Below are 17,618 nucleotides of genomic sequence, written 5' to 3'. Positions count from 1 at the left end.
ACAGATTACTCATTAAAACTACGCGTTTGAAGTTACGACCTATCGTCTTTGAGGAACACCATGGACAATAATGCGAATGAAACGATTGGCCGAAAGATATTTTTTGGAGGATGGTCCGTCCGGATATGTGCGGTTCCTAATATGGTCTCTCCATTGTGGGCTTGGCCGAATCCGCAATGGTCTTGATAAAAAAATTCTCAGAGTCCACAGACGGAGAGTTAGAAAAAGAAAACCTTTTAGAGTAGAATGAGCGATAAACAGTCAAATGAAAATTGGAGTAAAATTATTTGTTCTTTCAGTCACTGTGACAAGTAATCTGCAATCCTATTGTAAATGTGTTCGTAATTGCTAGATATTAAACGTAAACACGGCGTTTTTAAATTCTATATATTTAAAATCAACGAGAATCCAATTCTAATCACAGATGAGAATCAAGTACAGAATGCTATATTCAAATGCTTTTCAGTGGATTATTACGAATTGTATAAGAAATTCATATAGAAGATCTTTTGTACATTATACTGTAGCGCTAGATTTTTTATGTTTTTGGACACGAACTGTGTCTGAAATTGCAAAAAAAAAGTTTTAATGGATTGTTATTTTTCATTAAAACACGAACAATGAAGAAATTCGCGTTCATAGTAGACAATAATTATTAATTAATAAGCTACCTATCAGGTCACGAGAATTTAGAGACGATGGAATGAGAAATTCTTTTATGGTCATCTAAGACAACACAAAGATGTCCTCCAGTTAGTTAATCTTAAGTTTAATCTTAAACTTAAGTTCTTACATTACTCTAGAAGGAAAAGTGAAGCAGCTCGGAATAAACCCTATGGTCTCGCACGAGACGTACTTTGTTTTATCAAAAAAATATGATTCGCTATAAATGAGGTGATCCCGTAATTGATATCTTCTAATAAGTCTATTAATTTTTCTATCGGGTTGCTTCTGTTCCGCACATCAAATCCAAGAAATTTTAAAAATTATCTGTATTAAGCTTACTTCTTACATTTTGCAACAAACCTCTTTAATTCAAGAGCTAACAACTTAAGACACAAAATATATTTTAGTTAGTTTAGTTGGCTCTGGTCTTAGCACCCGCATATTCTGGGCATCGGGAGACCACGGGATTTTTCGCAAATACGCGGATCCAAAACAATATCGATACAATTACGGTATCTCGATTTTTCCTATGGCGATCGAAAAAGAAAAGAGAGCGGCAGAAGCTCGCATTTTGTATTGAGAAAGTAGAAATTCTACGCCGTTCCATCTTTTCGGCAACGAAAAATTATACAAATTCGATTAAAAATAAAATAAATTTATTCAGAATCAACTTCCTGGATTTCTTGTATAAAGTTATAATATTTTACATTCTCTTTCTTCACGAATAAATAGATTCTTGTCATGTTCTTATTCGCGGTACTCTTTTGGTTGTAGCTGAAGCGCAATATTTTAAATTGTACACACCGAAAACGCATTGATGCGCATTTATTTTTCGTTGTTTAAAGTCTGAAAGCTTCTAAAAAGAAAATAATAGAAAAGAAAAGAGATATATTTTCTTCTTTTTTCCATTCTCATAAAGTATGAACTGGCCTTTATTGACCTCGATTCTTCTTCCGTACGAAACAGTCATTTAGGTTACATCAATCGGTCGTTGATTTGTGCACGAAATTCTTTGGCGTTTGTCATAAAAATTGATTGTAAAGTCCGAAGACTTTCTTCGAGTTCCAAAGTCCACTAAATGATTAAATTTCTTTAAATGGGATGAACGATAGTTTACAGCGTAGTCAGCGTTTAGAATATCTGAATTTCACACAAAAACTGTAGAATAGCATTTAAGCCTGTATCAAATCTAAAGTACAATAGAATAAAAGGAATTTCCATCTACAATTTCTAAAAAAAGAGACGAATTCGTCCCCCCTTTATTATAGAACGGAATCGACTAAGACCGAAATGTGAGCCTGTAAAATCAGATTATCATTCTTTAATGTTAATACAGCAGAAAACGTTTGCAGACCAACGTTTTGCTTACGTTAGAGATACCGAACGAACCAATAGTTCGAGATGTTCCTTCTGATACGTATAGTCTTTGACGTCTAGTGTCATTACGTGTGGCGATCGGCGTGATTAGGCATATAAGCGTTACTAAAGACAACGTAATTTCTCGTACCGACGACGTAGAGATTGTTATCGAAACGTTGCGTTTAGGAACTCGGCAATTGTTAGACAGAAAATACGTCACGACGTTTTGGTAAAAGATTTTTTATTGGCCGATATCCGCACCGAAATTTTCTCTCCCGTCTCCCGTTGGATTGGGGCGGAAATTTAGGAAAATATATTTACGTTTTCCATTTCCGATAGCATTTCCGCACGAGTGAATGCCTAAATCTCCATTCCACTCGCAAGTTTCTAGCAACTGCGACGAGTTGTTTAAGCCAGAAGGCGTAATCCACCGATTGGGTTATCGGATAATTACGTTTGGAGATATTTTAAAATTTATTTTAATTTAATTTAAATTTTATTAATTTAAGTTTGACAGAAGAAGATAACATAGCATCACTTTTAACTTATTATTTCAACATTATTATTACTGTATCGTACAGAATATCAATTGAAAAAATAGCATTACTCTTATATACATACTAACGAAAAAATAGTAATATGTAAGCCTAGTTGTTTTTTATATATTATAGATTCAACTTATAGGTAATATACAAGCTAGAAACACTAGCATGGTAAGGTAAACCTAACGAAACACGAAAAAACGATTTATCAATATCTTTAAACTATTTATTAGGTAGGCCGGTGCCATTGTTCAATGGCATATTTCGTCTTCCTTTTGTATAGTACTTATATATAATTTGTCTTTTTGTAGTCTAAAAGGTTAAATAATGTTTAATACTTTTAATAATTCCAATAAATTGCGATAATTTTTTACAGAAAAATTTTATATGATTTTTCTAGTTAATGCCTAAACACGAAATAGGATTAGTAATATTGATTTTCTCACCACTCATGTATCAATATTTTGTTTCGAGTTTCAATTTGTAAATATTATACCGTGTGTTTTGTCTAAATTAACAGTAAAATTCGAACCGCTTAGTTTGGATTATTGAGCGGATAGAAGAGTCTTCCTTTATACTTCCTTCGTCTTCGTTTCTTAAACGAAGAACCAAAAAGGACGTCGGAACTTTCCTCTCGGTAGAGGAAGTTGGTTTCGACCACGAATAACCAGGCATTTCTCGCTTCGAGTGATCGTTGGCCTTCGTCGTTTCCGTTTCCGGAATTCGATTCCGCAATCGACGGACGAATCAACGGCTCCCTTCCGTGGACGGTGCGCCGGCCGTTGCCGTTCTACTTTCGTTTCTCTGTCGAGATTTATTGTCCGTGTAGAGAAACGGCGATCTCTTCCGAAAGAAAACCGGAAAGGTTCTTTCCGACCGGTACCGAAGTTATCGGAAAGCGAGTGAATTGTTCCAAGGAAGGCGCGGAATCTTCGAAGGAGAATACGGGAAATGAGGAACGATGTTTCGGGAAAATACAAGTAAAATATAAAAACAATAGGCGCCTTTATCGCTAGAGAAAATATTAACGAGAAAATTGTAAGGCGACATCTTAAAAAAACGATTCGAATCGAGCATGGGGAGACGTGAGAAAAAACGTCTTTGGTCCCGGTTACAGCGTTTTAACTCTACTCTTGTCTTTCAGAATTACGATTGTCGAACGGAGGACACGCCGTTCCTACCGAAAAATGAACAACCACAATTACAGTTTTATTTTACGAATGGCTATTATTAATTATTATACAAACTAACTGGGACTATGGCAAAGAATCTTTCGGGATGCCCGAAATAGAAGATACACAAAACAAGGAAGGAATAAAGTAAACTGGGAACAGTTAATAGACGAGTCGAGTTCCTTTCCTCTCGATGGATTTTAAAAAAATCAGCTCTTCTCGGAATGTTTTTGCCTCCTTTCAAAAAACGAGGAGAAGGTCGATCGAATTAGCGGCTTTAAATGTCGCAAATATTCTCGTTTATTTAACGTTTTCTTTTCTTAAACGACGTTTCTAATTATAAATTTAATTTCCTATTTAAATTTCCATTTTAATAATAAAGTTATTTTAGAATCTTCAGTTAAATCGATGAGGAAAATAACAATCACCAAATTCCACCCGTAGTTTAACTAAACATCGTCTTCGACTCCGGAACTCGTCCGAAAACAACCGAAACACCTTTAAACAAGAGTCTGATTGTTGCAAAAGAAAGAAATAAATAAAAGGAATGGGTCGTCGTCCAACTGTCTCGGCCTTTCAGTAAAATCAATTCCTCCAAACGACGATTGGCAATCTTTTAATAATTCAAAGCAGTGTTTCGAATCGACAACGCGATTCCTTCGTCCCATCCTTTCTAATACAGTCTCTTATTCAGTCACGTTCCGAAAAAAAATCATAAGTCGAAAATAAAGATAAATGAATAAAAACTGAGGCTATTTGCAAGGTTATAGTATTGTACGTAACGCGAGTTTGGTCTATCGTCGATTGCGCTAGCCCAAACCCAAGAACGATGGCCATAACTGCCACGCATCGATATCTAAGTTTCTATCGAGACACAGAGGGCAGTTTTGCAGACTTAATGGGTATACTGTAGAACGTAAGAAGGTATAAGACGGTATATATAAATAAAAGTCTTAAAAAAGATCGTTAAGGCATCAATAGAGCGGCTCGAATTCAAATCCTAACACCATTTTCTCATGCTTCCGCTTCACTCGCATCGGCCATGGTACTGTACGGTACATGCGAAATATCGAGAAGCATCTGTATTTTGCTGATGCATTTGATAACTTCTCGGGACTAAATACGACGCCTTCCGAAAATCCAATTTAAGTGAGAGAACAGGCCTGTTTATCCCCTTCCGTCCGTTTTCTGGAAACTTAGACAGGCTCTGGAATAGAATAGCCTTACTTTCCTTTCGCCCGCTATCTCTTCTCCCGGGTGAACCCCTCGTCCTTGGCCGCCAGTCCCCATGGACCGGGGAAAGCCATTGGAAAAAGGGACGATTTTCTTACAGGGAATGTTGGTTCGTTCGTTGGCGCCGAAACACGGGGACCGCCGAGAGGCGCGCCGGAACATTCTCCGCGGCACGGGCTCCGGCGTCGGCGCGGGAGCATGCGCGAATAGCGGAGAGCGTCCGGAGTCGGCCGACTGCGGACGTAGAAGAGGAAGTCGGATCTTTCCGCTCGACGCTTTCGCCCATTACCGAGACCACCGGGCGCATGGCCCTCTCTCGCCTCCCTTTCTGAAGGTAAGAGCTTTCCTCTTCTCTTCCGCCGGCGGCTCTCGGCGCTTCGGGCTCGCCCACCCCGCCTGGTACTCGAGCGCTAAAGGGTTTTCGGAAGACGGCTCGGGGACACGAAAATGCGAGGAAAGGGTCGGGGATATCTCCTAACCTTTTTGCCGTCGAATCGGAGGCAAAAATCGATATCGGGCGTTCGACGCGGCCGACAGGAGAGCGGGGAGAGAGAGATCCACAGACGGATGCCTTCCAACGGGTTTTCCCCGCCGACGCTTCTTTTCCGCGGAATTCCGGTCGATAAAGAGACGCGATTTTCCGGAGTTTACCCCTGGATTCCACCGGAAACCGACCGTCGGATCGTTCTCTTCGGAGTCTCCCGTCTTCTCCGCCGATTCTCTCGGAAAGGAAAGGGACGGAAAATCGCCGCATTGACCGCAGACGACGTCAGAACGTTTCGCCTACCGTTCTTTTGTTCGGCCCGCTTTTTTCTTCGCCGAAACCGTTGTTCCGACCCCAATAGGAGTTTAGATTCGCTCCCCTTCGAATCACTACCGGAAACGAAACGGGACGAGTCTAGTTTCCGGTCCGTAGTCGCTTCCGGTTCCGATCGAGAGTGGCCGAGATAAGGCCTCTACTACGAAGAATCGATCGGAACCGGAAGTGTACGCTTCGACCGGGGATGGCATCGATGATAAAATATTCTTTGGTCCTTAAAAGGTGCTCGATTAAGGGCTAAGAAATCCGAGGAGAAGGGGCGGAAAGGAGAAACCGCAATTTCGGCCGAAGGGTCGTTTAATGTGTAATTGAACATTTAAGCCACAACCTTCGTACTCCAAGTTTCGAAAAAGTCCGAACCCGACGGACGACGAACAAGGAAAGTCGCCAGACAAAACTTTTTTTGCACGTTTTTAAAGCAAATTCCCCTCTCGCGGGATAGAAAAACTCGCAGCGAATTTGAGAAACGACCGACGAGGGGGAAATCTGCAGAATATTGCCTTTCCGTTTCCGTTTTCCGTTTCTTCCGTAAACTTTGAGAGGGAATTGGATTAAAGGAAAGAGTGTCGTAGGGGACGTCGGATAGAAAGACGCAGTTCCTTCCAAATCGATCCGCGCTAGTTTGTCTATTTCCTACGAAACCGGAAAAATCCTCGTCCCGCTTCTGAAAAACCGGAAATCGTTCCGTTTGGTGGGAGGAATGAAAGTCCGATCTCTCTCCTTCCTTATTAATCGTCGACTTTCGGAGTTTATTCCACCCCTTTCGAGCACGGCGGTATTCGGAAGGAAGTGGAAGACTGAGAAAATTCCACAAAAATCGGAAGGGTTAGTAGGATTTTCAGCGCGCGCGACCGATCTCGGGAAGAATCGATCGGGAACAGTACGAGGAGGAAATCGATGGGAGAAGGAGGAATGGTCGAAAGTGGGGAGGGCTAACGAGATTTTCCGGTGAATAAAAGGCAAGGAGAAACCGTCTCGGGGTTTTTAAGGAGCGGAAGACGACGTCTCCTCCGACGCCAAACTTGGAATGAAGAAGGGTGGCGAGCTCGTTCTCTCGTTTTCTGTTAAATCGTAACGTTTAACCGAAAGACTTACAATTTAAAGAAGGGAAGGATAGATGTAAGAGGGACGAAATTAAATAAAAAGACACTTTTAATAAATCGAAAAATGGCGTTAACTTCTTACGGACGAAGTTTTGCACGCGATTATGACGTCAATAAGCTTTCGTGTTTCGACGCAACCCGGCGAGTGATCGCGTCCGAAATCGCACGCGAGGGGAAGAATGACAAAATAACGACCTGTGTAGTTTCTTTCCCGGGAACTAAAGATTTCTAATTCCTCGACCTCGGTAATTTTTTGCTGCCGGAACGAGCGGGATACCTCCTTACTTTCTCTTAGCGCTTAATTTTCCAGTCGCAAAAGACTAACAAGAAAAGTGTGGTAAGGAATTCTTCCCTACGGGAAGACTGATTCGGTCACAACTCTAACCGTTTCTTTTTGTTTGTTTTTTACAGCCCGAAAGTCGAAAGAATGTTTGTAGACGGGGATAGGAATCTCCGGCAGAAATTGCTGAATTTAGTGGGAAAATTATTGAGGACCAAAGACCCGGGATCGGCCGCTGACTCGGACCCCGACGCCAGAACCCAACTCAAGGTGGGAGGAGAATCTGAGTATTTCCGGGACGGCCCCCTCCCCATCCGGGACTGACGGTCTTGGGTTCTTTACAGAAATGTCTGACGACGTTGGACCTGACTTCGCTGGGAGTGGGCAGCTGCGTGGGTACCGGAATGTACCTTGTGGCGGGAATGGTGGCCAGAAACATTGCCGGACCGGGAGTGGTCATGTCGTTCCTGGTGGCCGCCGTCGCCTCCCTCTTCTCGGGTAACTTATTTCTCCTTCCATCCTTCGAACCTCTTCCGAATTATCTGAGACGGGCGTTCGGGAAGGGATCCTTCTGTTCTGTCAAAGGTTTATTCTAGTCGAGACGATGTGATGGAGGGTTTTAGGAACGGGCGGTTGACAGAGGAATCGTGAGAGAAGAAAACGGGTCAGACCTCGTTTCTCTCGGTCGAAGGAGAGAATTAGGGAAATTAGACGAGCGACGTTGAAAGATAATAAATTTGGGGGGGCGAGAAAGGAAAGAAAATTTATTTCTGCTCTTTAATTAATTCTGCACTAAATTAAATTCTCCTTTTTTTCTTTTAATTTCTCAGTTAAAAAAAAGAAATTTAAAAAATTAGAAATTTTCTTTTCATTAAAATCGATTGCGAAAACAGTCGAAGGACGATTACTTTCCAACCAGGGAACACGCCAATGTTTAGAAGTCGATCTCAAATTTCTTAAAACGGAGATGGTCCATTTCCTTCGTCCGCTCGCGAGAAATACCGACGTCGTGGCGATGATCCGATTATCGAAAACGTAATTTCCGGTAGAACTTTCATCCCTCGGCGACGACGTAAACTTAAGTCGTTTCGATGTTCGCGTCTTTAGCCCGGGCGGGCGAAGCTTTAACCTCTATTTGGGGGCGCAGGTGTGTGCTACGCGGAGTTCGGAGTTCGAGTGCCTCGCACCACGGGTTCGGCCTACATGTACAGTTACGTCACAGTGGGAGAGTTCATCGCCTTCGTCATCGGATGGAACATGATACTGGAATACCTGATCGGAACGGCGGCGGGAGCCTGCGCCATCAGCGCCTGCATCGACTCTATGGTGGACGGAGCCATAGGCAAGACCATTAGAGACTCTCTGGGAACTTTCATCGGTAAGTCTTTACAATTTCCTTTCTCTCTCTGACTTTATCGGGCGGGCGGGATGACGGAAGTTGCGCTCCATCTTCCGCTCCCACTGGCGTTCCGGCCGTTTTCTCGTTTTTTTTTCTTTATAAGCAAAAAAAAAAGCGTGCGAAATCAAGAAAATCGACAGCCACACTCGGGAATCAAAAACAGAAAAATTCCGGTTGTCATTATAAACGGGTGGAAAACGCAGAATGTTTTCCGACCAACGTCGATGATGAAATTCATGAAACTTAATATCTTAGAACTAAAGACCAACTATACAGAACTAAAAACACGCCAGGAGATTGTGGAAGCTGCTCGATGCAGAGTCTAATTAATTGTGTAGAAAAGAGTCGAAGACGGAGGAACTAACTTTTGAAAAACCGAAGAGTTGAGGGAGGGAACAATTATTCCTATCAACAAATTTGTGGCGAGAAAGAAATTAAGGAACGGGTACATCGGAGAAGAGAATCCGCATTCCCACGTTTCGACTCAAAAAACTTTCGAGGACAAAGGAGTACTCTGTAAACAGGAGCGCCTGTACACAGGGACACGTGCTGCCCTTTTCGTCTCGGTTGCCCTTTTCCTAGTCCCAAGGATTCCCAAACAAAAGAAGATTCGTGACTTCTAGCCTGTTCTCCAAATATAAAGGATACTAATGAATGATATTTATCCATTGACCCTTGCAACTTCGTCGTACGTTGACCATTCCTTGTTTTCGAGGCCAAGTTAGCCCCGTGTGCAACCAGCCCTTACCTCGTGGGATCTCTGATCCGAAGTTGAATCGTAGATTTTGAAGCTTCTTGCGCAATGTACTGCACAGTACCATGCCTTTTTTATAGCTTGTGTCCCCTTTTTCATAGTCCGCGGGTACCGCTGTGAGTAAGTGATCTTTTCCGACGGCTCTCTAAGGCCTGAGGGAAACGATAGACAGGTCGGAAGACGACCGGAAAGTCAACTAATCCAGGAATTTAAAATTTTATTTTTTCGAATTTCAAAACTTTGTTTTTAAACATTTATGATGGCAAATATGATTTATCGGATCGTCCGCGATTCAATTTCGTGCACGTTTTATCCAAAGGTACCAATTATTCAAATATTTTGGAAGTTTTGAGTTGGCTTTGGGTACTTCCAGATGCACCACTATCCTCAGGTAGTTTTACTGTAGACGGCACCTCAATTGTCGCATGCCAAAGGAATACTTCTTGGAAATAGACGCGCCCAAATATTGTATTCCGCATTTATTCTAAACTGCGATCTTTCTCCTAATTTCCTCCATTTTTACTGTACTGTATCGCAATGGGCAGGCCTCCTGACGACGGGTTTCTCGTATTGGGAATGAGAAAAAAATCTTATCGAAGAAAGAAAAAGAAACCGACAAATCATGGCACGAGTTCATTTTTTGTGAATTCATTTTTAGGCCCAGTTCCGACGAAAATTCTTCGGATCTTCCCCAAGAGAGCTACTCAGCGCTTTCTCTCGTCGGGTGCCACCAGAAGTTTGAGATTCTCCTCTCTGGGAAAAATGTCTAAAGGAAAACGTGGAAGGACGAATGGCGGGAAAATGATCGGTTTCCTTCGATTCTGATTTTATAAGAACAAAGGAATAATTCCAGACTGCGTTTTTTAATGGAAAACTTTCTGCCTTCGATCGCCACCCGTAGTTTAACGCCATCCGGGATAATAAAATATCGGCTTTTGACGCATTTTTTTAATCGACTGACGTTTCGGCGCCCATTCCTCGGCGTCGATCGAAACGTAATTTAATCGTAAACGACCCTCTCGTTCTCGCCACGGCCGTTTTCATTCGCCCGTAAACAATATACGTCGGAAATTACATCCGGGCGTAGGCATTTGGCTAGAACGAATGCGATTCTACCTATCGCTAGCATTCTTTAATGGCGACGGGCGCAGTAATTGTAACATTTGTGCCGTTAAAACTTGTTATTAAACACTTTCAATTGCGTTGTTACTAGCAAAGTTCAATAAGTAACTAGTAGCTTTGACTGGTAAACCTCTCTTTTTCCGTACGTCTGAAGTCTCGATACGATCAAACCTCTTACGAATGGCGCGCTCGATCCGATTTAGGAAATCGTTAAAGAGTAACACCTCGACCCTCGATGGATTTTTGCGCGCGTTTTCCGAGACAGATTAGGTCTTTTAACATAGAGAAATCTTTGGACAGGTCACACTCCAGACGTCTTAGCGGCGGTGATAACCGTGCTGATGACCATCCTGATGGTAGCCGGGGTCAAGAAGTCCCTCTTGTTCAACAATGTGCTAAACGCCGTCAACCTGGCCGTCTGGGTCTTCATCATCGTGGCCGGACTCTTCTACGTCGACGGGAGGAACTGGTCGCAACACGGAGGATTCCTCCCTTACGGATGGTCCGGGGTGAGTCGCTTCTCGTCCTGTACAGTACGCAATCGTCCGTTCCGAAAGCGGAACGTCTCTTCGGGAATATTCCTCAACCTTTTTCCAAAATTTTGTCGCGCGTCGGAAAGAGTAAAATTCGGAGATCTTTCGGGAAGATCGACCGGGACCGAGCGTTAGATTTAATTACAGTTCGGGACAAAAGTGAATCGAAAGTTTAAAAGAGATTTTGGCGGTTCGAGAGACGAGTTAAGAGAATGATGGGGAGTGGAAAGAATAAAGAAGAGGGTGTGATAAAGAGCGGATTTAATAGTAGCCAGCGGCAGGCCACTTACCAACTCTCCGGCTAAGATAAGGCAGTTTGGGAGAGACGAAGACGGAAATAGAGAAGACGTTTCCTTTCGGCCGACGAGACGTCTACGCGTTCTGTTAAAAAAAAAAAAAAAAAAAAAAACTAGAAGAGAGATAAGACCGTTTGCCAGAAGAAAATGATTTTCGTTCCGAGAAATAAAAAGTCTTCCCGGATTTGGACGAAACTTAAATGAAATTCCGCCAAAGATAAGGACGTTCTTTGGAGACAATTGTCGCATTCGTTTTCTTCCTTCTCCTTAAGCGTCCGATTTCGATTTCTCGGTTTTTACGGGAAAACTGAAAAGTTTTCTAAAGGGCGTCACCAAAAAGCCCGGCGATTTGTATAGAACGATACGCGTTTGGAATTGTTACTTAAGTCAGTGTTTCCCAATTGAATTTGGCCGAACTCTATAAAATATTGCGAAACCCTTCGTAGAATACTTAAGTATAAAGTTAAAATAGAGAAAGGGAAAATATTTTAAAATGCTAAACCATTGTATTATTTATTGTACTGTACGTATCAATAAGATAAAACTAAAAAAAAAATAAATAAAATCGCATAAAATAATATAATTAACGCCAAATAATATAAAATAAATCGATAAATGACAATTCTTCGTGTCAGATTCTTAACATTTTATATAATGCACGAAAGCCGAATTTGCAGATCGAAAGAATCTTTTAGCCATTTCTGTATTCAATTTTTGTCGCTGAATAATTGGAAAATCCATTTACGAGTAATTATGGGTTAGTTAGTTAAGGACAATAAAATTCCGATTACCCTTGCTCATATATCCAAATATAGTTTAAGTGTCTCCAGAATGCAATTAAAGAAATTTTAAATAAATTTTCTCTTTAGTCTGATGCCCGTCGAGATTTCGTAACGTTCCTCAGGAAATCCCACTTACACTAATTTTCAATCGGGGAATCGTTTTTGTCATTTGGCTTATCTATTGTAAAGTGCGCGTGAATAAATAAATAAAGCCAAAAAATAAGCTGCTTCTTAAGATCATTAGCAAAGATTGATTAACTAATATCGATATAAATATGTTAGTTCTTTAACCGAAAGTTTGAATCGTCAGATTAAATAAGCGTGATATAAAGTGAGTGTAGAGCTCTCAGAAGAGCACATAACTTAAGCATTGTCTACAAAGCCATACCTAAAAGTTATTGCGAGCCGACAAATTGTAGTATTTAGTTAAATAAAAGTAATAAGCATTAATATGATAACAAAATATGGTAATTTTCTCCTAGGACGGTGGGCCCTAAATTTCATTTCTCGGGACTGCTCCACGGAACATCACTGGGGAAACACTGATTTAAGCAGATGGTTCTTTTCACGGAAAAGACCGCCGATACCTTTTATCGATTTTGTAAAAAAATTTTAATTCCTCCCGTGGAAAATGGCGTCGGAGCCAGAATTTGTATTCGACGATAGTCCTATAATCGATTCGAATTTGAATCGAGACGCGTAAGCCGGAGGAACGGCCAAAACTTTCCTCCCGTCCGAGGGGGACGGAAGGACGGTGGGTGGCATCGGTAAGAAGGAAGATGTTTTTCAGGTTCTGGCCGGAGCCGCCACCTGTTTCTACGCCTTCATCGGGTTCGACATCATCGCCACGACGGGAGAGGAGGCCGAGAATCCCAAGTGGTCCATTCCGACGGCCATCATCCTCAGCCTGATTATAGTGCTCACAGCCTACATCAGTTCCAGTTTGATGGTACGAGTCTCCTTTTCGTTGAGGCCCGCCTCGGCCCGCCCGGCTTAAACTCCGTTCTTCGCAGATAACTCTGGTGCTGCCTTACGACCAAATCGACGCCGAGTCGGCTCTGGTCCAGATGTTCGACGCCAGAGGAGCCACCAAGTCCAAGTACGTCGTGGCGGTGGGTGCGCTGGCCGGTCTGGTGGTCAGCATGTTCGGCTCCATGTTCCCTATGCCCAGAGTCGTCTACGCCATGGCTAAGGACGGACTCATCTTCAGGTAAATTATCCTTCCTGTTATATTCACGTTTGACTTTATATATCTCGTTTAGCGCCACAAACACCACTTAATTCATAAACAATGCTTAAATTTCGGTGTCAAATTTCCGAATAACTGCGTAGGTAAACGAAATTGCTATTGGGTCGAGAGCCTTCCCACATTGTGGTTAAACTGAAAATGGTGCGTAAAAAGGCCAAAGAGAAGGAACTTCTAAACAATAATAATATGGAGACCGAGAAGAGATAATAATTAAGGACGCACTTGTCGATACGAATACTAATAACGCTACACTGTCCTCGATGTACAGTACAGTACAGTACCGTCGTTAAACGATTGGTATTTTCCGTGCATTGCATCAAAGGTGTTTTCGGCTGATATTTCGGAATTGTTCCTTAGTATGTATCTTGGTTCCTAGTATACGTATTTCTCCGCGTATGTAGAAAAATTCCGAGAGATAGGGAATAATTAAGCCTTTGAATCTGCGAGAAACTTCGGAAAGCACACTTCTTTCGCAAAATTTTTGCCTCTGTAGAGCTTAAAGTCTGCTCTATAGAAATAAGTTTGTTCAATAAAAGCAGATTATGTTGGTTTGACATCATACCAACAAGATTAACCTTAAATAGCCAGCATCGAATGTGAATAGCTTCATATGGAAGAAGAAGTAAAAGTCCATCGAAACGAAGTATCGGGTATGCAGCAAAGCGAGTGTAGACACGTGAAACTACTGTCAAAACACTTCTGCAACAGCTCGAGCACAGTTAAGATCGTTTAACGCTTATTAAGCACTCTCTAATACTGCTCTTGTAAATTTCAAGGTTCCAACGTCGAGAAGAAGATAACATATATTGCCTGCCTATCTCGTCTGTCGTCTCATCCGCCATCATTGCAACCTTTTTATTTTTTAAGACTACTTTCTAAATTTTGCTATGCAAATATTCTGTGTGTTAATATCAGAGAGATTCTCCCTTAACACATTATTATTCATCCAAGCCTCGAAAGCTGAACGGTTTGACTTTTCCAGCGGATTGTTGTCAGAAACTGCCACCTTTCACAGTCAAGATCATAAATGGAGTTTGCTTGAAAAATCCGCGTGGGCAAAGTCGCGGGTAACAGCTAGTAAAGATATAAATGAGTAAATGTAAGTTAAATAATACATTCTTGCTTGTTTTGCAACTTTGACATCTTCGAACATCTGGCGCTTAAGCGCCATTCCACGTCGTGGCCTTGCTTGCTAGGTCTATATACTTTTTATAATACCGTACCAAGCCACTCGTTTAATAAGGAAATTACATAACACAATATCTGCGAGACTCTTCATTCCCTCTTGAGAAAATTGCTTCCCTCCATCATTTAAACTCGTCTTCAGTGACAGAACGAACAGTGATGCAAATTGCTCTCTATCGACACAAATACAATCCTACAGAACAACGTTTCTTTAATCACTGAGAACGACCCAGCACAATTCCTTTTTTTTATCCAGGAATAGTATTTTAGAAAAATGGGAAATTTTGATTAAAATGTGATTGGTTTATGTAATTCCAGAGAAAAATATAGAAAATGAAAATTTTTGAATAGAAGGGGACGTTATTAGTTATTATTATAAAAACCAACGACCTTCAAATTTTTACTCTGTAATGCGCCTGCCGAAATTGTAGGAGAATCGAAATGGCTCTATCATTGTGATTTTCTTTCTATATTTTCCATTTCATAAAATTTTCGCGAGTCGCGAAATTGTAGCATTCTAACAATTTCTTTAGAAATGACTAAAGAAATTGAAGTATAATTTACCCCCTTATAACAAATATATGTTTAGACGTAACGACTATCGTTTTCTCGATCACACGTCATAGTTATTATAATAGGCCGTGGTAAGAATCCATTACGGAACATATTCCGGTTTAAAGATGACAAAAGCAAAACACGAATCACCTACAACCAGAGGCGTTTTTATGCGTAGGCAAAGTAGGCATGTGCCTGAAGCGGAAAATGTTTACAATTGACATTACAATTACATGATCGAAAAATGACTTATACATTAAACATTAAATTATATTTACATATAATAAACAAAATTATATACAAAATCTAAACTCAGTAATATAATTAGTAGTGGCATACATTGGTTTATTATGAAAATATTGGCTACAATATAAAAAAAGTAATAGCGCTATTACACGTTTGTAGTGCGCAAATTTAGCGACAATGTGAATGCAATTAATATAAATGTTTATTATGAGTGATGAAAAGAAAAGACTCACTGGTAACCAGTATTTACTATCTATACCTCCTTCTATAAAAGAAGAAGGTAAAATTTTATCTGTTTACAGGAGAAAAACTGCTAAAAATGCCTGTGGTTACAGCATACTGTACAGTACAGTACAAACGTAACAACCGGAAATTTAGGTGTGTGGTGGATTTCACAGTTAACTAAAGAATCGATTGGTTTTAAATGTCTCACGCTAGTAGACTAGCACCTAACCCAATACTCTATAAATTTTGCAGTGTAGCTATTCTTGTCTTATTCTTTCGAAATGACAGAGGCAAAACGTTCTTTCAAATATAGACCACAGGTTTATTCGCCTAACACTCGACGAAAACACATTATACCGCTATAATAATGATATTCGAAGCGAATAGAGAGGCACGACTGCAAAATCTCCGGGGTTGTCTCCGATCGGAAGATACAAATCGATATATTGTCTGCGTAGAATGTTGACAACCACTGGATGTAGGAGATGAACCATTCACGGATTCCTCCATTGATAACTTTCTTTAACGGGGTAAGGACGAAAATAAGTTATCCGGGTGGAAAATGACATTCAGAAACCACACTAATATGTCTACGCAGACACGTAGAAGGACCGGTTACTGTTTCGTCTCAGATCCAATCGCTTTTTTAATANAATTCCAATAAATTGCGATAATTTTTTACAGAAAAATTTTATATGATTTTTCTAGTTAATGCCTAAACACGAAATAGGATTAGTAATATTGATTTTCTCACCACTCATGTATCAATATTTTGTTTCGAGTTTCAATTTGTAAATATTATACCGTGTGTTTTGTCTAAATTAACAGTAAAATTCGAACCGCTTAGTTTGGATTATTGAGCGGATAGAAGAGTCTTCCTTTATACTTCCTTCGTCTTCGTTTCTTAAACGAAGAACCAAAAAGGACGTCGGAACTTTCCTCTCGGTAGAGGAAGTTGGTTTCGACCACGAATAACCAGGCATTTCTCGCTTCGAGTGATCGTTGGCCTTCGTCGTTTCCGTTTCCGGAATTCGATTCCGCAATCGACGGACGAATCAACGGCTCCCTTCCGTGGACGGTGCGCCGGCCGTTGCCGTTCTACTTTCGTTTCTCTGTCGAGATTTATTGTCCGTGTAGAGAAACGGCGATCTCTTCCGAAAGAAAACCGGAAAGGTTCTTTCCGACCGGTACCGAAGTTATCGGAAAGCGAGTGAATTGTTCCAAGGAAGGCGCGGAATCTTCGAAGGAGAATACGGGAAATGAGGAACGATGTTTCGGGAAAATACAAGTAAAATATAAAAACAATAGGCGCCTTTATCGCTAGAGAAAATATTAACGAGAAAATTGTAAGGCGACATCTTAAAAAAACGATTCGAATCGAGCATGGGGAGACGTGAGAAAAAACGTCTTTGGTCCCGGTTACAGCGTTTTAACTCTACTCTTGTCTTTCAGAATTACGATTGTCGAACGGAGGACACGCCGTTCTTACCGAAAAATGAACAACCGCAATTACAGTTTTATTTTACGAATGGCTATTATTAATTATTATACAAACTAACTGGGACTATGGCAAAGAATCTTTCGGGATGCCCGAAATAGAAGATACACAAAACAAGGAAGGAATAAAGTAAACTGGGAACAGTTAATAGACGAGTCGAGTTCCTTTCCTCTCGATGGATTTTAAAAAAATCAGCTCTTCTCGGAATGTTTTTGCCTCCTTTCAAAAAACGAGGAGAAGGTCGATCGAATTAGCGGCTTTAAATGTCGCAAATATTCTCGTTTATTTAACGTTTTCTTTTCTTAAACGACGTTTCTAATTATAAATTTAATTTCCTATTTAAATTTCCATTTTAATAATAAAGTTATTTTAGAATCTTCAGTTAAATCGATGAGGAAAATAACAATCACCAAATTCCACCCGTAGTTTAACTAAACATCGTCTTCGACTCCGGAACTCGTCCGAAAACAACCGAAACACCTTTAAACAAGAGTCTGATTGTTGCAAAAGAAAGAAATAAATAAAAGGAATGGGTCGACGTCCAATTGTCTCGGCCTTTCAGTAAAATCAATTCCTCCAAACGACGATTGGCAATCTTT

At 40.8% G+C, this 17,618-nt stretch overlaps 1 protein-coding gene across 1 annotated transcript; it reads left to right on the top strand.

Annotated features, from left to right (window-relative positions):
- The first annotated feature begins 5,182 nt into the window (after positions 1–5,182).
- Positions 5,183–13,646, top strand: LOC111632170 (probable cationic amino acid transporter). Its single transcript, XM_023376536.1, has 7 exons — positions 5,183–5,306; positions 7,307–7,445; positions 7,520–7,673; positions 8,323–8,553; positions 10,751–10,959; positions 12,852–13,010; positions 13,075–13,646. The coding sequence occupies exons 2-7, from the start codon at positions 7,323–7,325 to the stop codon at positions 13,273–13,275; spliced, it is 1,077 nt and encodes a 358-aa protein (XP_023232304.1). The 5' UTR covers positions 5,183–5,306; positions 7,307–7,322; the 3' UTR covers positions 13,276–13,646.
- The last annotated feature ends 3,972 nt before the right edge of the window (positions 13,647–17,618 follow it).

This window comes from Centruroides sculpturatus, unplaced genomic scaffold, assembly GCF_000671375.1.
Source record: "Centruroides sculpturatus isolate CEXI.00-Female unplaced genomic scaffold, Cexi_2.0 scaffold703, whole genome shotgun sequence".
NCBI classification, from domain to species: Eukaryota; Metazoa; Arthropoda; class Arachnida; order Scorpiones; family Buthidae; genus Centruroides; species Centruroides sculpturatus.
Note: the sequence above shows the minus strand (reverse complement) of the source record. Positions and strands in the feature narration are given on the sequence as shown.

Excerpts from the sequence above, each read along its gene's own strand:
- LOC111632170 (XM_023376536.1), top strand. The coding sequence starts at position 7,323 with ATGTTTGTAGACGGGGATAGGAATCTCCGGCAGAAATTGCTGAATTTA. Across the intron at positions 8,554-10,750 it reads CTCTCTGGGAACTTTCATCG|GTCACACTCCAGACGTCTTA; the intron begins GTAAGTCTTTAC and ends ATCTTTGGACAG. Across the intron at positions 10,960-12,851 it reads TCCCTTACGGATGGTCCGGG|GTTCTGGCCGGAGCCGCCAC; the intron begins GTGAGTCGCTTC and ends GATGTTTTTCAG.